The sequence below is a fragment of the Neolamprologus brichardi genome, chromosome 4 (assembly GCF_056152115.1).
Source record: "Neolamprologus brichardi isolate AB-2024 chromosome 4, ASM5615211v1, whole genome shotgun sequence".
Lineage (NCBI taxonomy): Eukaryota > Metazoa > Chordata > Actinopteri > Cichliformes > Cichlidae > Neolamprologus > Neolamprologus brichardi.
This window is the reverse complement of record NC_142107.1, coordinates 5,591,769-5,614,175: the sequence shown is the minus strand read 5'-3', so window position 1 is coordinate 5,614,175 and position 22,407 is coordinate 5,591,769. Positions and strand designations below refer to the sequence as shown.

At 38.1% G+C, this 22,407-nt stretch overlaps 2 protein-coding genes across 4 annotated transcripts; both read right to left on the bottom strand.

The window, feature by feature from the left end:
- Positions 1–423: 423 nt before the first annotated feature.
- LOC148102908 (uncharacterized) lies at positions 424–3,913 on the bottom strand. The gene is made up of 2 exons (XM_087840261.1): positions 3,556–3,913; positions 424–2,322 (listed from the first exon to the last, which is right to left on the bottom strand). Exons 1-2 carry the CDS (start codon positions 3,670–3,672, stop codon positions 721–723), a joined length of 1,719 nt encoding a protein of 572 aa, XP_087696387.1. The 5' UTR covers positions 3,673–3,913; the 3' UTR covers positions 424–720.
- A 1,472-nt stretch (positions 3,914–5,385) lies between these two features.
- LOC102780326 (NACHT, LRR and PYD domains-containing protein 3-like) lies at positions 5,386–19,848 on the bottom strand. 3 transcript variants are annotated; one of them, XM_087839677.1, is made up of 13 exons: positions 19,803–19,848; positions 19,177–19,335; positions 18,679–19,047; positions 18,516–18,553; positions 18,162–18,398; positions 15,826–17,695; positions 13,746–13,928; positions 11,019–11,186; positions 9,230–9,403; positions 8,609–8,782; positions 6,962–7,135; positions 6,784–6,833; positions 5,386–6,258 (listed from the first exon to the last, which is right to left on the bottom strand). In XM_087839677.1, exons 3-13 carry the CDS (start codon positions 18,918–18,920, stop codon positions 5,723–5,725), a joined length of 3,846 nt encoding a protein of 1,281 aa, XP_087695803.1. In that variant the 5' UTR covers positions 18,921–19,047; positions 19,177–19,335; positions 19,803–19,848; the 3' UTR covers positions 5,386–5,722. The 3 variants fall into 3 exon arrangements, with proteins under 3 accessions (XP_087695803.1, XP_087695802.1, XP_087695804.1); XM_087839676.1 differs by having other exon boundaries at positions 18,679–18,965; XM_087839678.1 differs by having other exon boundaries at positions 18,679–18,952.
- Positions 19,849–22,407: the final 2,559 nt, after the last annotated feature.

Sequence of the window (22,407 nt, the reverse complement as noted above, 5' to 3'; positions counted from 1 at the left end):
TACAACTCATGAAAACCCAAAATTCCTATCTCAAAAATTTAGCATATCATGAAAAGGTTCTCTAAACGAGCTATTAACCTAATAATCTGAATCAACGAATTAACTCTAAACACCTGCAATCATAGAATGATTACAATATTGAAAAGAACAAATGCCTGAATCCTAAATTGTGGATATCATATTGTTGTGATCTAAAATGTAACACTAAATGTGATTAAAACACTAAAAATCTGGACTCCTGGGCTCATGACTGGAAGGATCACCAGCCCGAGGAAAACACAAAATACACATGACCTCGTGACAAAGACAATTCATTCTTGAATGAAGACATTGATCTGACTTTTTAAAATTTTGTCAATTGTGTTTATTATTAATTTGGGAAATAGAAAGTGTGTGTGTGTGTGTGTGGAGGGGGGGGGGGGGTTGTAAAGAAGAAGGGAAAGGAAAGGGATAGAAAGAAGGAAAGAGATAGAGGAGAGAAAACCCCAACAATCCCCTCTGAGCAAGCACTAGGTGCGACAGTGGATAGGAAAAACTCCCTATAAGGGAAGAAACCTATGACAGAACCAGGCTCTAGAGGGGGCAGTCAACTGTCGGGACTGGTTGGGGGGTGAGGGTGAAAAGAGAGAGAGGGGGGGAGAGATTGGACAGGTGTTAGGAGTTAAAGGGAGATTGGTGAGGGAGAGGTGTCAGGAGAGAAAGGGAGAGGAGAGGTGAAAATTAAGATGGAACAGAGGTGGAGGAAGACGAGGTGACATCAGCAGTAGAAAAAGTAGAAAAAGAAGAAAAAGCAGGAGTGTTCCTCCTCCAGAAGAAGCGAAAGCGTTTTTTCTTCTTTTCCACAAGCTTTTCCACGAGCACTTTTTTCTCTAGGATGAGGGTTCTCAGCTGATCGATTGTCTCTGCATTCTCCTGCTCAAGTTTCTTGCATGTTTTCTCCACTTCTTCTAATTTGGCTTGTTTGTCTTCAAGCCTTTCTTCAAGCCTAACCCTCTCAAAGTCCTGAAGAATTTCTTTGTCTTCTTTCTGCTTTATCTCCTGTTGTTCTTGGTCTTGAAGCAGCTCTTGATATTTGTGCAGTGTTTCATCAAGCTTTGCCTGCAGCGCTCCGTATTGTTCCTGCACACCTTGCATGTCTCTCTGGTTAATGTCCAGTTTGTCTTTCTCTTCAAGGATTTCTTTATTCTTTTGCAGAGCTTCATCAAGCATTACTTGCAAGCCTTCGTTGTGTTTCTTGATGTCCTGAAGCTTGCAATCCAGATGTTTCTGTTTCATGTCTTGCTGTTCTTTCTCTTGAAGGAAATCTTTATTTCTCTGCAGAGCTTTATCAAGCTTTATTTTCTGCGCTGTGTATTTTTCCTGCACGTCTTCAAGCTTGCAGTCCGTTTGTTTCTGTTTAATTTCTTGTTGCTTTTGTTCTTGAAGCAACTCCTTATTTTTGTTCAGTGTTTTATCAAGCTTTACCTGAAGCGCTTTGTATTTTTCCTCCGTGCCTTGGAGTTTGCACTGCTTCATGTCCTGTTGATCTTTTTCATGGAGGAGCTCTTTATTTTTTTGCAGAGCTTCATTAAGCTTGATTTGCAAGCCTTTGTTGTGTTTCTCCATGTCCTGAAGCTTGAAATCCATTTCCTTCTGTTTTATCTCCTGTAGCCTTTTTTCTTGAAGAAAGTCTTCCTTTGTGTGCGGTCTTTCATCAAGCTTTATCTGCAGCGCTCTGTTTTTCTCCTCCATTTCTTGGAGTTGGCACTGCATGTCCCTCTGGTTAATGTCCAGTTTGTCTTTCTCTTCAAGGATTTCTTTATTCTTTTGCAGAGCTTCATCAAGCATTACTTGCAAGCCTTCGTTGTGTTTCTCGATGTCCTGAAGCTTGCAATCCAGATGTTTCTGTTTCATGTCTTGCTGTTCTTTGTCTTGAAGGAAATCTTTATTTCTCTGCAGAGCTTTATCAAGCTTTATTTTCTGCGCTGTGTATTTTTCCTGCACGTCTTCAAACTTGCAGTCCGTTTGTTTCTGTTTAATTTCTTGTTGCTTTTGTTCTTGAAGCAACTCCTTATTTTTGTTCAGTGTTTTATCAAGCTTTACCTGAAGCGCTTTGTATTTTTCCTCCATGCCTTGGAGTTTGTTCTGCTTCATGTTCTGTTGATCTTTTTTATGGAGGAGCTCTTTATTTTTTTGGAGAGCTTCATTAAGCTTGATTTGCAAGCCTTTGTTGTGTTTCTCCATGTCCTGAAGCTTGAAATCCATTTCCTTCTGTTTTATCTCCTGTAGCCTTTTTTCTTGAAGAAAGTCTTCCTTTGTGTGCGGTCTTTCATCAAGCTTTATCTGCAGCGCTCTGTTTTTCTCCTCCATTTCTTGGAGTTGGCACTGCATGTCCCTCTGGTTAATGTCCAGTTTGTCTTTCTCTTCAAGGATTTCTTTATTCTTTTGCAGAGCTTCATCAAGCATTACTTGCAAGCCTTCGTTGTGTTTCTCGATGTCCTGAAGCTTGCAATCCAGATGTTTCTGTTTCATGTCTTGCTGTTCTTTGTCTTGAAGGAAATCTTTATTTCTCTGCAGAGCTTTATCAAGCTTTATTTTCTGCGCTGTGTATTTTTCCTGCACGTCTTCAAACTTGCAGTCCGTTTGTTTCTGTTTAATTTCTTGTTGCTTTTGTTCTTGAAGCAACTCCTTATTTTTGTTCAGTGTTTTATCAAGCTTTACCTGAAGCGCTTTGTATTTTTCCTCCATGCCTTGGAGTTTGTTCTGCTTCATGTTCTGTTGATCTTTTTTATGGAGGAGCTCTTTATTTTTTTGGAGAGCTTCATTAAGCTTGATTTGCAAGCCTTTGTTGTGTTTCTCCATGTCCTGAAGCTTGAAATCCATTTCCTTCTGTTTTATCTCCTGTAGCCTTTTTTCTTGAAGAAAGTCTTCCTTTGTGTGCGGTCTTTCATCAAGCTTTATCTGCAGCGCTCTGTTTTTCTCCTCCATTTCTTGGAGTTGGCACTGCATGTCCCTCTGGTTAATGTCCAGTTTGTCTTTCTCTTCAAGGATTTCTTTATTCTTTTGCAGAGCTTCATCAAGCATTACTTGCAAGCCTTCGTTGTGTTTCTCGATGTCCTGAAGCTTGCAATCCAGATGTTTCTGTTTCATGTCTTGCTGTTCTTTCTCTTGAAGGAAATCTTTATTTCTCTGCAGAGCTTTATCAAGCTTTATTTTCTGCGCTGTGTATTTTTCCTGCACGTCTTCAAACTTGCAGTCCGTTTGTTTCTGTTTAATTTCTTGTTGCTTTTGTTCTTGAAGCAACTCCTTATTTTTGTTCAGTGTTTTATCAAGCTTTACCTGAAGCGCTTTGTATTTTTCCTCCATGCCTTGGAGTTTGTTCTGCTTCATGTTCTGTTGATCTTTTTTATGGAGGAGCTCTTTATTTTTTTGGAGAGCTTCATTAAGCTTGATTTGCAAGCCTTTGTTGTGTTTCTCCATGTCCTGAAGCTTGAAATCCATTTCCTTCTGTTTTATCTCCTGTAGCCTTTTTTCTTGAAGAAAGTCTTCCTTTGTGGGTCTTTCATCAAGCTTTACCTGCAGCGCTCTGTTTTTCTCCTCCATTTCTTGGAGTTGGCACTGCAAGTCTCTCTGGTTTATTTTCAGGTGTTCGTTCTCTTCAAGGATTTCTTTATTTTTTTTTCTCTGAGACATGTTTGAATCTGTAAACTGTCACTCTCAAAAGGATCCAATTGTTTTAAAAGATTTCTCTGGCGAATGTTTGAACGCTACGAACATAAATGCTGCGAATAACGGACTAAAAGTGGTTGTGTCTCACTCCTGTTTAAGGATTCTTTAGGATCAAAGGATCAAAGGACAAAGTGGTCATAAGATTCTAAACGTGTCATAGTTGCCAACAGATGGTGGCAGTTTAGTTTCCTTTTTGCATTTGAAAATAAACACTGGGCTGATTTTAACACCATTACAAGAAGTGTTGTTAATCATTCTTTTAAATCATAATCAGGTTACCACAAATTGTTTTTTAATTTAGTGGACCTCAAAATGTTTGTCAGTGGGTAAACAATTCATAATGCACCTTCAGGAACATCAAGTTATTCTTAGTACTGCATACTTGCAATGAATAAGTTGTCCTAACAGTCATCTTAAGTAAACTTTACTCAATTTTTTGGAGGTAACGAGTTTGCATAGTTTTTTGAGTTCTGGGAACTAATTAGATTTTACAGTGCAGTAGTTTGAACATTTATAATAACATTTCTGCACACTGGAACAAACCTGTCTCCTTTTCTAGAACTGTTGCTAACACTTATGAGATGAAAATGAATCTTCCATCGTGAAGATAGAGAGTGACAAATGTTACTTTTCTTTTTTTCTTTATATCTAAACTTTAAAAACAAAAAACTGTTGAAATTACCTGGACTGCCTCAGCCCAGGTGATGTAACATTAGCAGACAGAGGGTTTGATGTTGCAGAATCTTTGGAGCTGTACCATGCTGAACTGAAGAGCCCAGCTTTCACCAAAAGGAAGAACAAACTGGTGTTATGTGTCAAATTAACTGACATGTTAGCTGGTGGAGTACCCACTGCATTATATATATATATATATATATATATATATATTGTCTAAGGATATTTCGCCTGCAGATTGGAGCAGCCAGGGATCAAACCAGAAAACTTTCTGATCAAAAGCTGACTTGTGCTAAATCCTGAACGGCAGCCACCCCATTTTAGCCAGCCAAGATTAAATGGCGCATTCTTTAATTACAGAGTTAGGGATTGTTACATGGAACTCAAAAGAAATGTTGAACCCACTGGGTTCACTGATCAGAATATGAAAAATTTTGTTCTAGTCATGTTCTGCAGGTGTGTGGCTTTTGAATGAGAAGAGATTAAGGGCTTTGGAATATGAGATCATTGGATGTACTTTACGTGAAAACAATCAAACAAGATCTCCACATTGGTCCATACAGATCTCTGGTTTGCTCACTGTGTAAAAAATTTCATGTTGGTTGCAATATATTGTTGTTGCAGTCAGGGAGAAAAAGACAGAGACAGATAAACACCCAGTGTCTTTCACTCATGGTTTCTCTTATCATTAAAAGTAAATAACAAGGTAGACTAGTAATCCAAATCAAAAATTGCCACAATATTTTTCTGTTATCTGACCTATCAGGTTGATAAAATTCATGCAAAAGCAAATGCAGCCTGTACAAGCTGTGTGCAGCCACTATTGGGGTCATCCTAGGAAGAAGCTAAGAATTATAATAAATATGTGACTTTTTAATTTGCACAGATTTTGTTCCCTACAAATTATTGTTGTTGTTGTTGTTGTTGTTAGGAGGTGTATAAATATAAAATGGAAAAGATACATGAGTACAAATCAGTAAATATACAATTTTAAAGAAAGATAATACATTTATTTATACAGCACCTTTCAAAAAATGCTACAACACAGCACAACTCAAACATTACAAATGAATGTATAATAAAAGTCATGTTTAACATTTTACAAAATGTACAGTCAACACAGTTGGGATAAACATATACAACTGTCTTTGATAGGTCGTTAGAGTCCCACACATTTGGTCTGGCAAATTTCTGAAGTCTGCTAAAAAGTGAGCCCACATTTTTAGTGTTGTTGATGGCATGCAGGACATGAAACCGTGTCTTTATTATATGCAGCTGAGCACGACATAATATAAAGAGATATCATAAAAAAATTTTCCTGAATAATCTTTCTTTCCTTTCATCTAAAATTTTCTTCTTTTCTTTGTTTACAAAGGTAAATTGATCCCAACTGATCCAGAGAGAAACTAGGATGGAGTGGTTCAGTGAAAGCTGTGTGTACGGTGTAGAGATGAGTAACTGTGTCAGCAGAGACTTTAAAGAAGGACAAAATACCTGCCGGCCAGTCCAGATACATTCCTATGGTACACCACAGTGGTGTACTTTTCAAAAATGTTAAGTTATTGTTATGACTAAAAACACCATCATTCATCCAGCACCAAGACTTTTCATTTTTTCCAAAAGAAAATTCAGAGGAAGAGTCTCCCACCCGGTCAATGCTTTTATATGCCACTCCAACATCAGCCCGTAAACACTCAACCTCCCAGTAATGGCGACTTGTCAGACCTTCTTCACAGAGAACCTGGAGGGTATTAAATCTGTCTGGATGATCAGGATATGGTTGCTTCTCTTGAACACATTCTGCCATTTTTTTCTCCTTGGTTAAAATAATATTCACACCTGCTGTGTTGGGATCAAGTGTTAGGTCACAGGCATCTGCAATCAAAACAGTAGGAAAACGTTAACTGTTTGTGCCGTTCTTGATCTCAGATAATGTTGCTATGAAGCTTAAAACAAAAGTGGTTTAGTTATTATTTACAGGTGCCACCAAATAACTGCATGTACACTGTGTCCGTAAACAACAGACACACAACACACTTTGATTTAAGATTAAATGTTGCTCCGTTGCTCGGTCAATGTGGACTCCATCTTATTGTCTTGTGTATCAGCATTTCTAATTTGTTTATGACTTTAAACCAACTAATCATTTATCTTTTGAGGTATAAAATAAAATTTAAAGCCAGCAAATTCAGTGTTTTGTCTGCTATTTATGTTCTCTATCAGGACACCTTGTTGATAATTCTCATTGAGTAGTAAACACTAATAAATCCAACTGATTTTTCTTCTTTTTCAAACCCCCCGCCCCCCAATTTAAAACAAATTTTTATATTTCAAAATATAGATTACAACCTGCACGCAAATCACATCACATGCAGTGTTTCTTGAACATATTTTTCTTACACTGTCTCAGTAGCTTCAGATCGACCCAACATTCTTCATTGTGGTCCACACTAATGGGAAAAATAAACAAAAGCACTGTTGTTTACGAAGAACGATAATAGATCTTGCAATATTAAAATGACTGAAAAACTGATAATAAATTAAATTATTCTTTTTAAGACAGGATTTTTTTCCATACTTGACATTTTCCAGACTGCAGCATGTATCTCTCTTTTTTTGATTTAGCAGCTTGACTACTTCTTCACTGAGGTTATTAAAGCTGAGGTCCAGATCTTTGAGGCTGCAGTAGTTCGAGTCAAGAGCTGAGACCAACGAGGAGCCTCCACATTGTGTCACTTTACAAAATGACAGCCTACAGAAATCAAACAGTGGGTGTGGTAGATGATCTTATCAAGACCAGTCTTAATGTGTGCATATACCTCACAAACTAAATTCATACATAATCATATGATTATTTCAGAGATTAAAACAAAAAAAATCATCTATTGAAAGTAACAAAGGGACTTGGTGGTGGTTATATATAAATATCTCAAGCATATTAAATGTACAAATTATTGCAAGGCATTGTAACTGCACGATAACAGACCATCTCTTAAACTGTCTGAAAAATGTTGAATTCAGTAAGACTTTTGTTATACTGCAAGAGGCTCCATGTACACTGGAGAAAATAATTATTTGATACCTTGCTGAATTGATGTTTTGTCAAGTTTTGAAGTTTTTACAAAGAAATGAACAGTCTCTAATTTTATGGTAGTTTCATTTTAATGGAATTAGTTTTATTTTCTGTAGGATTAAGGCTACTCTGTGATCTTAATGTGATTATTATTTTCTTCTTTAGCCACTCTTGTTTCCATGGCAGTATGTTTTGGGTCATTGTTCCGCTGGAACTGGATTCGCGAACCATACTCAGTGTTCTAGCTGAGAGACGGAGGTTCTTGTCCAAGCTTGGAATGGAATAAACTGAATCTGTGGATAGGTGTGCTTTATACAGATAATAAGTTGAGGTCAGGAGTATCGGTAATTGGCTGATTTATTGACTGTAATCTCTGTTAGAGTGAATTGTTAAATGTTGTAATTTTTATGCTTGCCAACTCTGATGAAAGGAATTCCACTGTCTTTCCCCCCAGATTCTCGAGGTTCTGGGTGGGGGGGCTGTAGTGTTTTATTGTAGATACATCCTATCTGGAAGATCTGTTTCTTGTGTTGTAAGCTTCCTGCTTTTATGACCCTTTTGGTCAGCAGGAGGTCACACAAACGCACCCCCATGACACACACACACACACACACACACATTCTTACTTAAATACAGAAGTTCACACATATACATACAATGCTTTGTCTTAGAACCATGTGGGCGTTGCTTTGCTGTGATGTGTTTTGTGTGAACTGTCTCTCAATAAAAGGCAGCGGGAGGAGGCCAGATTTGGGGTCATTTTGTGGTAGACATCAACGAGGCCTTCCTTGCAAGTGGAACGATCGATCGCTGTTGCCTTGTTTTTCTTTCACGGGAATAAGTCCTGGATACAGCGGGGTCTGAGTTTAGACCCAACAATCTGCTAATTTGTGGGAGCCAGAATTCTGGTTAGGCAGTAGTGGATCAAAAAGTTCTTTTAATCCATGACATGCAAATCAATTCATAACTTTTATGAAACACCTTTTCTTCTGGATTTTTGATTGATATTCTGTCTCTTTCAGTAAAAATGGGACTACCATAAAATCTGGAGACTGTTCATTTGTTTGTAAATGAGCAAACTTACAAATTGAGCAGATCGATTATTTACTACCCTTATAGGAGATTTATTGTGATAACATCATGTGAACTGACCTTAGTGTTTTTAATCCACACTGTGGTTTTGTCAGTGCATTACACAGTGCTATTACCCCTGAATCCTGCAGGTCATTATAACTCAGGTCCAGGTCTTTCAGGTGGGAAGCTCTGAAGCTGAGCAAAGAAGCCAGTGTCTCACAGCCTTTCTCGGTGAGTTTGTTATGACTGAGACTGAATGAAAAAATGCAGGAAAATTTTTTTAGCTTAATAATATAGGAAATTTCACTTTTGAAAAATATTAAAAACTAATTATTTTATAACATATATAAGCGCTATAACATATAAAATGCAAAAGCCCAGTACAAAAAATAATATCTGTTTCTTTTCATCTAGTGAAAATAAAAAAAGTTTTGTGCAAGAGGAAATAAAATAGTATAATAGAATTAACCAAGTGCAAGGTCTTTGTTTGAAACCATGTTTAAAGATGGCCAGTTAGAATACCATAATAGCTGTCAAATGTGTGCTTACAACTAAAAGAAATCAAATAGCACTCTTTCCCTGCTGATTGCTAAAATAAACTTGAGGTGGGAGATTTCTCTTCTCTGTAAAGCTCTAAAATGTAACAGAAATGTTTCAGTTTGTACTTAAAAGTTGTTGTTTTTTAATGCAGTGTTGTACCTTAATGCCTCCAATCTACAGTTTGTGTTCTTCAGCCCATCAGAGAGGCTCTCCATTTCTGAGTCTTTTAAATCAGTGTAGCTTAGTTCCAGTTCTTTCAGGTAACAGGTGCTGGATGTGAATGCCGTTACTAACTTCTCACAGATTTCTGCAATCCTACAATTTCGGTTCAACCTTTTGATACAGGGGATAAAACAGCATAGATTAGATAGATATACATAGATACAGTAAATCATCCACTTTTACAAAAATTGGCTGTTACTCTTATGCAATGAGACCAATGAAGGCTGTTAGTTGAAACAGAAGAAAGTCTTGGAAGAAATGGGTTGTCTATTCAAGACAATTTTACACTGTAGAGAAGAATTTGACTCAACTGTTAATATGGTTAAAAAAAAAAGCCCATGTACAGCCCAAAATGCCTGTTATAATTCATTGTCCCTGCCAGTAACATAATAAGGTCATCTGTGCTGTGTAACTGTTGACTGACCCACATCTCTAAAAGTCCTGTGTTGTTTTACATCATAGACTGCATGCTCTAACAAGTGATTCATCCAGTTAATTACAGTCAAGGCAGACTTTTTGACACAGAAGTCTGGCTGCTCCTATGTACTTGCCTTTAGCCGCAAAGCCAACAAGTAACAACCATAGTATTTCTTTTTAAGTCCAGTTAAAGTGCTGTAGCAGGATGTCACATGAATACAGTTACACAAGTTAAAAGAAGTTGTGGTTTCTTTTTGGTCAGTTCACTCAGTACAATACATGAGTGTGTTCTTACAGGACCAAGCTGATGTAAACACTAAAGGAAGAACAATGAAATCTGGGCATGCATGAAAGGCTCAACCTCTCCCAAAGTGTATCTGGCAAATTGTTTCCTCGCAAAGTAGGAGCATCCCCTTTGCTCTCCTTATCATTCATGTTGTTTTTGGACCTAGACAATATGGAGCAAGTAGAGCTAGCTAACATTAATCCTATGGATGAAACATTGACTTTTCAGCTACAAACCCGATGTGCTCAGTAAGCAATTCTAGTTGGCACGTCTGGAGGACCACCGATTTTTTTCCCTGGATGTCTATTCCAGTGGTAAAATCCGCAGAAAAGGCATGGCCAAGATAGTAGTAGTAGTAGAGTCACCTGTGGTTCTTCAAAGTCACTAAAATCAGCTTTGTGTAGATTAGTTCCACCATATCTACATGTCTAAATGCACTAAGTTGCCGGGTGATTGGCTGATTAGATATGAAGCCAAACATGCAGCAGTTGAAAAGGTGTACCTAATAAAGTGGCCAATGAGTGTATGTGCATTTAAGTGGCACATATTTTATGCTTAGTGTCAGAAGGGAGATGTTCCTTTTGAACATTTCAAAATCAACATTTTCAATTTCCCTCTGAAATTACTGGTCAAAGGTTTCTTGTTTTCCACTTTTTAAATCATTTCAGGTTGTCATTTGGCTGTAATAGGATAGGCTCTTACTCATTCATGAAATCTTTGATGCAAAAACCACCGCACAAAAGAATATAGTGTAAAACAATGGTTACTCAGTGAGTCCTGCATCAGTTTTGCCAGTGCAAAATCATATGCATTCTTTGTATTGACCAAACATGGAAAGGGCACTTTTTTGTTGTTGTTAGTGGGCTTACCCACACGCAGTGATGAAAGGTTATTGCCTAGACATCCAACCAGGACTGAAAGCCAATAATGGTATAAATAACTTCTGATCAAAGCCGTGTCATCTAAGGCTATAATGCTAAGTCCCAGATAAGGAATAACATCTAAATAACATCTAACACTGACCTGAGGTTCTCCAGGTTAGTGCAGCCCAGTCCGGTGGAGAGCACAGAGAGTAATGAGTCCCTCAGTATGTTGTCACTCAACTCCAGTTCTTTTAAATTTGAGATGATTGATTTGATAGCTGAAGCTAGATTTTCACACTGTGTTTCTGAAAGCCCGTGACCAGAAAGACTGCAAATATAAAGGATAATAGGTGAAAAATGACTGATGAACACAGTCATGGGAAAAAAAAGTTTTCACACAGTCCTATAAAAACAAAATACTCAATAGCTTTTAGAACTACATTAAACAGCAATCATTCGAAGTAATTGTTTTGTAATGTTAAGTAATGAGTTCATAAAATCATTGTGGAGGAATGTTGGCCCACTCTTCTTTACATTATTACTTTTGTACATTAAGGTTTGTGGGTATTTGTTACTGCAAACACTCAAATTCTGTGGTCAAGCCACAAGCATTTGAGTCAGGTTGAAGTCAGGATTTTGACTGGACCACTGTAGCACCTTGATTCTGGGGGTGGTGTCGTTGTCCTGTTGCATGAGTAATTTCAGCCAAACATAGCTGTCACATTACTTTAGAATTCTTGTGTTTTGTTCAGCTGCAACGCTGCTAAACGATGCTGCCATATTCTTTTTAGAGAAGATCAGGCTTTTCCTGGCAATACCCCCAAATATGCCTTTCTTTTTCACTCTTTCTAATTATACTGATTACAATTATGAACTTTAATATTTAACATGTGAACAGAGGCTTTTCCGAGTGCTGCTCTTGACATTTTTGCAGTCTCTCTGAGCATTGCACAGTTTGACCTTGGGGTGAATTTCCTGGGATGTACACTATTGGAAAGTTCCTGATATTGTGTTAACACACACCTGAATGCACCAGCCAAAACTACTGCTTTCATGTAGGTGGTCACGCTAATGATCATTTATACAAGTGTATTTGATTAGTAGCACCCAGCTTAATCCCTGGAAGCAGTAAAGGTGTAATTAGTTTTTCACAGCATTACATAGAGCAGGGGTGTCGAACTCCTGAGTGAGCCGGGCCGAAAGAGCCGGTTCTCTAAAAAGAGCTGGAAATCCCATCACTAATAAGCAGGATCGATAGGCAAGCAGATTAATAATTCCAATGAAACTGAACTTCTGGGAGAACCGGTTCAATTCCCATCTCTAAGTGTATACATACAATCATGTGAATTAATGATGTGTTGGTCGCGAACGAAACGGCTCTTAGAGACGGATTTTTGAAGTGAAGGACGCGAGCCGGCTCCTTATTGGGAGCCGTGGGTTTTCTTTTTTCTTTCTCTCACCCACTCTCTCGCTTCACTCCGCACACGAGCCTTGTGCTTTGCGCTGGGAAGAGGGGGGAGGGGCGGTAGTTACACTCGCAGTAGCACAGGAACAGAGCGTGAGGGAGAGACAGAGAAAGAGAACCAGGGACAACAAGTCACATTAGAAAGGTATAGTAATCATCCACAACTATTTTCAGTTGCAGATGATAAAGGATTCAGAAAGTTTATTCATGCAGGCCGAAATGACAGAGATGTGCATCTTCTTTTTGTTTTCATATTTTAATTTATATTTAATTGTGCTGTGGTTTGCAGTGTTTTTTTTGTTGCTTCACTTTAAATTTATTTAAAAAGGAAAAAGCTGAAAATTTAAATAGTTAAAAGTTGAAATGTGAAAAGTTGGTTTTTGTATTATATGATTTATTTATTACATTTTATGTGGAGTGAATGAATAAAAGTATACTTACGGTGGCCCCTAGAGACAAAGCACGCACGAACTCCAAAACACATAAAAACTCCAAAACACGTACAAAACCCCAGAAGTGCTCCAGGATGCTAGGCAAAGTGTTGAGGTTTTGTTACCTAGTGGCTACACAAGCCAGGAGGTACCAACGACTGGATTTGGTGTGTGGTAGTAACAGGTAAATGAACATTTTTTAAAATTATTTGAATATATATGAGTGCTTGTGTATTAATACACAAACCATACACATATGCTTTCAATTGTGTAATTCAAGTGATCTAGGTAGCTCTTTTTTGGAAGTTCAGTTAACGCTAGAAATGTGTTTTGGAGTTTGTACGTGTTTTGTCTCTAGGGGCTAGCGCATATATTTATATATAAACATATATAAATAAAACCACTTTTTTTTACATTAGTAATTCCTTTTGTGCATAATTTTATATTATTGTTAATAATAAATTAATTAAAGCAACAAAACAACCTGAAGAGCTGGTTCAGAGCCGAAAGAGCCGGATCTTTTTAGTGAGCCGAGCCGAGCCAAAAGAACCGGTTCTCTAAAAAGAGTCGGAAATCCCATCACTACTGTTCCTGTGCTACTGTGAGTGTAACTACCGCCCTTCCCCCCTCTGCTCAGCGCAAGCACAAGGCTGGCGTGCGGAGTGAAGCAGAAAAAAGAGCGAGAGAGAGGGTGAGAGAGAAAAAAAAAAAACACAGCTCGCGACGTTCACTTCAAAGAGCCGTTTCTTTCACGTCCGACACATCACTACTGCTTATCAGTTCCACTTGCACAGAATAGATAACAGAATCAATAAAAAAAATTGAATCGGTAAGTGATGTCGATAATGAAATTGGAACTTCTTAATTCTTATCTATCCCCATCCCTATATGCAATGCCTGCAAAAAAAAAAAATCACAAAATTATTATGATATCAGTTTCATTCAAATAAATGATAACAAAAACATCACGAAAAATAATACTCTTACTAACCTAAGAGTTTTCAGTTTACACTGGCAATTCCTCAGTCCATCAATCAATATCTCTGCACCTTCGTCATCTCTGCTGTAAAATGTATTATTGACCAGGTGCAGTTCAGTCAGCACAGAATGTGGCATACGAAGAGCTGAAACGATAGTTTTATATTCCCAAACAGAAAGATCCAAGCCTGAAATTCTGAATAGATGGGAAAAAAAGATGGTTCTTCAGTATCTGATAATGTTTTAGAAGCATGCAAATCATTTACTTGACTGAAATCACTGCAATAGGAGTAATAGCACCCATAACACTTCACAGCATGACCTGAATATGTTTTTGAGATAGGTTTTTTCATTCTTTTTTTTAAAAAAAGAATGTTTAATGTCACAGTGTGAGATTAATCAGTTAACAGGCAGAGTGCATGGATTCAAAGGTCTGGTCTGGCAAATATGACACACTTGAGAGATTCATTAGGTTTAGTCCTACAGGCTGTATTTATTTCTTTCATGTCCTCATATAGCTCTGATTGGTAGGTCAGTACTTTAACTTGGTCTGCTCATGCCTTGTACTAGTTTTTCTTCAGCTCCCAGAGCTCTAGCATCAGGTATTACGTCAGCTGGAGCCAGTGGTACCCCCCCACTGATAGGGCTTCTGTACTTGTGGAGTTTATACTGGAGTCTGTACTGTGGTGGGAGTCAGTCATTTGTTTACATTAGCAAGCTTCATTCCTTTGCTAGCTAGTGTTGCAAAACATTGCTGCTGTGAAGCCTCAAACACTATAGTAAAATGGGATGGTAATCTTGCAATTAGGAAAACTCAATTGTTACTGAGCAACTGCACTGAATTCTTTGGGGTTTGCAAACTATTACAAGTAGCTGGAGCAACCAACTTGTTATCCAGTAAATTCAACCTCCCAGCAATGTGTTTCCAAACAATCACAGTCTGACTTTGACCAACTGCAGCCATTTTTAGACAGACAAGCTAAAGTTTGTAAATGTAAGAAGATGCATCAAGAAAGTTAGCGTGCACCAATGAGTGCGACTCTTCTGCTTCACTATTATCTCTCGAAGTGAAGATTTTTAACTCCTACGAAGGTGAATTACTGAGATTTGAGGTCAGCAATTCCCTGTAAATTGTGCTGAATTTAAGATGAAACGTGTGTCTTGTGTTTTTTGGAATGAGAGGGTGAAATGTTATCAGTACAATTGCGTAACTGGATGGCTCAAAGCTGTGAGCACAGTGCTAAAACTCAGGATGTGTTCTGTAACTCTTTATCTGGTCCTCACTCTGAGTGCTTAGAGCCCGTGCCCACATATTCCTACAGTACAATAGTACTGGTGTTTTATTGAAACAAAGCCAAACTCAATATGGAGGATAAGAGGAAAGGAAGGAGAGATTCATGTCACAAGACATGAACAAGGTACCCATTTCTGCGTGTCTTTTCTCAGCAGTGCGTACACACAGTGGTTTCCATGTTTCTTTATAACACATTGATGTTGTTAATTATACCACAGGTCTGTCAAAAAGCAGCTCTTGATGGGGCTGTGTTAGTGTGCTAGACTAATGTGTTTAATGTTATAGTGTGCAATATTGACTTCAAGTATTTATGGTTGTACACAGGCACATTTACACATATGGAACAGTAGCAGCATCTTCATTAACACACATCTGTTGTTGTAACACATGTGTTGTTGTAAAAGTCTGTTGCTACTCACAGACTTCAGGTTCATGTAATAAAATGGATTTTAACAAAACATATCTCTTGTGAATAAATCCTGCGCTCCACCTGAGTCTCAGTCCTCAGAACCATACAGCAGCAATATGGGGAGAAGAATTTACCCTTACATCGAAACATTATAATTCTTCTTCAGTCTCCTTTCATTTATTTTATTATATTTATTTTAAATTTACTGCTTTATTGTGTTATTGTTGTTAGGACGTTACTTAGTCCCTTACGTTAAAGCTTACTGATAAGCTTGCTTATCAAGTTGACTGTTCATAGGATCACAAGAGGAGGAACAAAGCACTGCCCAAATATTGCAGTGCTCTCAAGTTGCTGAACTTAATAACATTCTTGTATAAAGAACCAACTTACCTTGCTTTCCTGCAGTTTCTCACAGCTGGAAGAAGTCTAAAGATACCTCTTTCTGATGGTCTGTATTTCTTGATATTGAATTCATCCAGAGGCGTGTTTGACATCAGAATCAAGTCAGCCAGAGCTGAACACTCAACAGGAGAGAGCGGTGATTCAGGAAAACAATTTGGTTTCAGATACTTTCGTACTGAATCATGTAGGGAACTGTCTTTCAACTCAGTCAGGCAGTGGACAAGGTTTAGACATCTTTCAGCTGAGCAATCCAATAAATCTATATCTAAAAGACTTGACCGAATTTCCTCAATATTTGCAGAGTGTTCTTCAGTCTGTTGAATCAGGCCTTGAAGCAGGTCTTGTGTTGATTGTAGAGACAAGCCAATAAGGAACCTGAGAAACATGTCCAGTTCTCCGGTCGTTCTAGGAGCCGAATTAGCTATTGTAATTTCAATCAGTTCATTTAAAGGTAGATCCACTGGAACTGTTTCCAAGATAGACTTGAGCTCTTCATCAGACCCTTTTAGCATGAAATCCTTGAGACTTTCAGAATCTATTTTTTTATTTACAAAACTGTGATATACAAAGAGAGCAGCAAAATACTCTTGAACTGTCAGATGCACAAAGCAGTAAAGTTTCTTTGTTAGGAACACGCTCTCTTCTTTGAATATTGCTGTACACAACCCACAGTAAACTCCAGCTTTCGTTATATCTATGTCATACTTCTTCAGATCTTCAGTAGTGAATATGATCTGGCCTTTTTCCAGTTGCTCAAAGGCCAACCTGCCTAATTTCAAAATGAACTCTTCATTTGACTTAAAAAGCTCTGCTGTATCAGGCTCTTCCTGGTCTTCCTGGTTGCCATATTTTTCATTAGCTATCATCATCTGAATAAGAAGGAAGTGTGTGTACATCCCAGTAAGAGTTGTGGGTATTTTTTGGTTTCCATCTTTGGTGTTTCTCATTTTACGCATCAAATACTCAAAAACATGTACAGCAATCCAACAGAAGATAGGTATGTGACACATAATGTACAGGCTCCGTGACATTGTTATGTGTTCAATTATTTTTTCAGCGACTGCTTTGTCCTCAACTCTCTTTCTGAAGTACTCTATTTTTTGTGGATCATCAAATCCTCTGACCTCGGTCCACTGGTCGACATACTTAATAGGGATGCGTCGAACTGCTCCTGGTCTTGAGGTAATCCAAACAAGTGCAGAGGGAAGAAGATGTTTCCTGATAAGGTTGGTCACCAGAGTGTCCACTGAGGACACCTTCGTAGCATCATCCAGTATTGTGGTCGTTTTGAATTTCAGCTGAAGTTGACTTTCATCGAGACCATCAAAGATGAACAAAACTTTACGATCAGCCAAAGCTCTCGCAACTGCTATGGTTTTAAGTTCTGGATGGAATGTTTTCACAAGGTTCTCAAAGCTAATCTGATCATCTTGGACCAAATTTAGCTCCCTAAATGGAAACATAAGGATGAAGTCCAAGTCCTGATTGGCTTTTCCATCTGCCCAGTCAAGGATGAACTTCTTCACAGAGACAGTTTTTCCAATGCCAGCGATCCCCTTTGTCATCACAGTCCGAATTGCTGTCATGTCCTTGTCGCCTTGCACATGTTTAAAGATGTCATTAGAGTTGATTTTTGTACCCTCAACAGTTTGATTTCTCGCTTTATCTTCAATCTCCCAGATCTCATGTTGTTTATTGACATGTTCACTCTCTCCTTGTATAATGTGAAGCTCTGTGTAAATTTTATCCAATGATTTTTCATCCTTACGAGACTTCCCAGTGCCTTCCAACTCCCACTGACACTTCTGCCTCAGATATTCTTTGTTCTTTTTGATGACCTCCTTGATGACATCTTCTGCTGTAGGTAAAGAGGAAAACCACCAATTTCAAAATAAAGCATGTGTTTTCTATTGTCTTCTATTGTCTAAATAAAATGTGGATATGAGATTTAAAAACCATTGCATTTTGTATTTATTTGCACTTTACGCAAATTTGTAACATTATATTAATTCTATTTAATAATTGTACAGTGCACCCGAAAAGTATTCACAGCAGTTCACGTGTTCCACATTTCGTCCTATTCCAAAATAGATACATTTTTTTACTTAAATAAAATTCTACACAGAGAAGGATACATAAAGTGAAAACTGTTTGGTTCACATTCACATGAATGTATTAGAAATTTTGAAAAAAAATTATTGTTTTTTAAGGTGAAAATGAATTTAATCCATTTTGGATTAAGACTGTAACATGACAAAATGTCAAACGCTGTAAATGCTTTCCCTATGCACTGTATACATAGTTACCAAACAACTGAAACATACTTTCACATGTCTGTGGCTCAATTTCTTTGAGGATTTTGTAGAAGTTAGATTTGACTTCTCTAGTAGTCAGTGAATTGTAGAGCTCCCTCATCTGATCCTGGCTAGTCCCAGCAGCTTTGATTTTGTTGTATATCTCCGGATGGATCATACCCCGCTGTCTCAATTCATCAGCTATAGCCATCACCAAAGTGACGCTTTGAATGAGCTTAGTGCGGTTCTGATCCACCAAGGCTGCATCTATGAAAAGGTTAAAAAAAATGTAAGACATGTTGTTTAGGACTTTAGAAGACAAAGAATGAAAGCATGCGCATTTTATGATCAGAGTTAATCATAAAATTATAATTATTAACTTACCTTTCATTTCTGTTACTGCTGAAGCAGACAGACAAGGACTAGAAAAAGGCAAAACTGCTTTAGCGATACATGGTTTATAAATCTACCCTAATAATTTATTTCATCTTTTACCTTAGAAATACTGATTGTATATTTACTTAGAAGAAGATAATAAAGGTCTCACCTGAGGGCACTGAGTTCAGCAGTATCATTGCTGTTCTCACTGCAGTCATTTTCCCCAGAAGTTTCTTGAGCATGTGTGCATGCAGGCTCCTCCCTTGTTTCCTTCACTGTGTTTCCCCCCCTCTGCTGTCCAACAGGGAGGAGTGAACTTTCTTCACTCTTCTCAGCAGTGGAAATGTTGTCTTGCTCACAACTGTTTTCTTTCGTTTTTACACAGCAATGTGCAGACCATAGGCTCCCCATGATGTCATTTCTTCACAGTCAGCTCAGTGACTCTGTCATTTGCATCTAAATATGAGTATTATTACATAGAAGTTCTGTTGTATTGCTACTGTCTTGAGAACAGCCAGACTTTCTTTTCCCTTTTCACCTAATGCAGAATTTATCATAGATATTTCAGTTTAACTAGAAACATTTATTTTGCTATATTCTTAATCGTCACTATGTAAAATATCTGACCGAACTACTCGCTGTTCAAAATATGTTTATTTATTCTTACCTTTGTGTCTGATTTCCAGTAGCTGCTGCAGTAAAACAAAGATGTATGTTGCTGTATCTAAATGATAGCAAGACAGGAAGTGAACCGTTGGCAGGATGGGCGGAAACGCCTGAATTCTCTCTCTCTCTCTCTCTCTCTCTCTCTCACTGTTTGTGAATACTGCAAAAAAAAAAAAAGTACTGAAAACACTTTTTGATGGTTAGTGCTTTATGCTATTACACCATTACACTACAGATGCTCTGAAAATGATTTTTTATTAATCAACTGATATATTTCAAAATGCTTAACTTTGTACAGACATGACAAGAATAACACCAAGTCTGTTCTTTTTAGGAGGTTAGACTGTTAATTAGTAACTTGTTACGGTAAAGTGAAAGTATTCAGGACGGACTAGCGCCTGCTCATTTTTTAGATAAACTTTATCAAAACTCTTTAACTTTTGTACACAGAGAGGAAATGTGCAGCTGAATAAATAAGCATTTAAACCATTTTCGCAGCTGCTTATCTAAGGTTTGCACAATATCAGTGTAGCTGTACCTCTTGCAAATCTTCTGTACATATACAAAAAAACCAAACTCATTCACAAAGTTTTTGCAACTTTCTAATGCAAAGTGCCAAATACTTACTTTGTATAAGTGTAGTCTCTCATTTTCAGCTGTCCAAGAAGAATCTTAGTCAGTTTATGTCATGGTCGGACGGTCTTTCCCGGGGGCGACCTGCCTGTGTGTGTGTGTGTGTGTGTGTGTGTGTTTCTCTCTCTCTCTCTCTCCTCCTCCCCTACCCAGTGGCTGACACACCTGCACCTAATCTGCCACCCAGCTGTCACTGATCATCTGTCGTTGTGGGCTGAGGTATTTAACTGTGTGTCCAGATGGCAGTCGACGCTGGATTGTACTGGAAGCTTGGTAGTGAAGTGTTTTCTGACTTGTAGCTTAGCCTTAGCCGGCTAGCCCCCTCACTTGGTGTTTCTGCTCATTTGTAGGAAGAAAGGGTACAGAGCAGGAGGTGGACGAGAAGGAGCCCGCGGGGTTAAGCTGTTGGAGGAGAACACACACTTGGATGTCACTTTGGGAACTCACCTGCACACCACTGGGAGTTTGGAGAAGATCACCGTTGGACTTTGCACTTCACTTTGTGTTTTGAAACTGTTTTTTGGGCACTGTAAATAAACGCACTGTGTACTTTGCACCCAGAGCTCCGCGACTGAGTCTGCATCATTCCATTATCCGTGACAGTTTAGCAATAAAACCAAATGTTATCCAAGGCACCCAAGACTTTATAGACTGCAATAAACGTTTATTATGACTTAGCGTTTTGTTACAGAGAAGCAGTTTGTAGTGGGCGGGTAAATAATTGCATAACATGTGCTGTGGTGTGACTACTTTTAAATGGGGTGTAACTCTCTAATCCTGAAACCTGGGAGAAATGAACAATGTTTCCATTACTTTAAACAATGCTTTAACACGAGTGCTGCACACAGATCTCGAACCCACCCAGCACCATAGATGATTTAAACATTCTGCACAGTTTCAAGGGCAGACATCTCAAGGCACATAATTCTTCTTACTACTTTAACAAACGTTTGTGAATGAATAGGTTGTCCTGAAACAGTCACTGAACTTTTCACAGACAACTCAGTTTGTAATATTTCTTCCCTCCTAGATATTCCACAATCAACTGTAAGCAGCGGAAGCATTTAGGAACCACAGCAACTTGGATAGCAAGCACAGACTACATCAAGTTACATAGCAGGATTCCCAAGTGTTGAGACACGTAATGTGTCAAAGACACAGACGATCTGCTGACTCAACACGTTCTCACTCCCAACTCGTCAAATGTGTGACGCATGGTCAGGCTCCCTCTGCTTCACTTATCGACGCGCAGGGTACCCCCCTGCAGGGTCCTCTCATTGAAAACTATAGAGCTCCCTAAACGTTGCTTATTGACGACAAGAGATTGCCGCGGAAGAGCCTGTTGTCCGTATATTTATATATTTCCAAAATCACATTGTAGAGACGTATACAGAGCACAATAAATTATATAACGTAAACAACTACCTGAGAAACAGCAGATACAGCAGATAAATTAATTATAGTTATTACTTTTGTATCGTTTATTGCATTTATGGAGGGAGTGATGTATGCTGGGTAATGGCACAGCTAGCGACTGGGTGACTTTATTCACCCGCTTCGGCTGTTATCAGTCCATACAATGGGCTTTGTGATATCAACACATGGGAAACAAAAATCATTTAGCCATTTATTTTTAGCTCAAAATGACAACATTAACACAATAAAACAGGTCTCTTTCTTAAACAGAAGCCTGTCATGCTTAACTTTTGAGAATAAAAGTAAATCTTTCTTTAAAAGAACTCTGTCCTGCTTAACATAAAATTATATAAATTAATAGAAAGCAATAGAAAGAAAAATATTCTTGTAACAGTGCACATTTAGTGCATTTAGTACAATTGGCTTCAGTAGAGGCATTATTTCAGCTTTTGCTCCCGTTTGTAAACCCACTTGTTCCCATGATTACGCATAATAACTCATCATCATTATTCATCTATGTATTACTTTTATGTATTACTCATCTATTTGTTGTAATCATCTATCCTTGCAGTTGTTTATTACACAAAATAAATTATAAGAACTGACTCAGTGATCAGTGACTCAGGTTAACACTAAACTTTAAACAGTCCCTCTGTGTCTCTGTGTGTGTGCTGAACATCTAGAATCAGATTGAGTCAGGCTGCATTGACTGTGGGACTTTAATGTGTTAAAAGCAGGTTGAAGACGGCTCAGAAACATTTGAAGATTAAAATTTAGCATTATGGCTGCTGGTGGTTTGTAAAGCCTCTACTCAGCTGTATTTTTGTTACTAATTTATGTTTGTTGTTGTTTAACACAGATTTCACAAGAGCAAATATGCTTAATAGTTTAACTAGATTTGTCAGTGTGGGACTGCTGAGTCACCTGAAGAACTCATTTCATTCATTCTCCACATGATGTTCATTTACAGAAATGTTTCACAGGAACTGATTCCTCCCAAAGGGTGAACTAGTGTGTTTCCATAGATTACCTCTGTATGAATGTACTTCTTAAATGAAGGCAAGTGTTTGTCCTTTTTTGTTCCTCAGTTACAGTACGCGATATTAAGGGCAGGCGGTCATCACTGGGGGAAGACAAGAAGCAGACGTACTTCCAAGAGGGAGCTGAAGTGAGGACACAGCCA

Coding starts and splice junctions, on each gene's coding strand:
- LOC148102908 (XM_087840261.1), bottom strand. CDS start 3,672: ATGTCTCAGAGAAAAAAAAATAAAGAAATCCTTGAAGAGAACGAACAC. Junction 2,323..3,555: donor AGAAAAACAGAGCGCTGCAG/GTAAAGCTTGAT, acceptor AGAGCGCTGCAG/ATAAAGCTTGATGAAAGACC.
- LOC102780326 (XM_087839677.1), bottom strand. CDS start 18,920: ATGGGGAGCCTATGGTCTGCACATTGCTGTGTAAAAACGAAAGAAAAC. Junction 18,554..18,678: donor GCTGAACTCAGTGCCCTCAG/GTGAGACCTTTA, acceptor GCCTTTTTCTAG/TCCTTGTCTGTCTGCTTCAG. Junction 13,929..15,825: donor AGAAACTGCAGGAAAGCAAG/GTAAGTTGGTTC, acceptor CCATCTATTCAG/AATTTCAGGCTTGGATCTTT.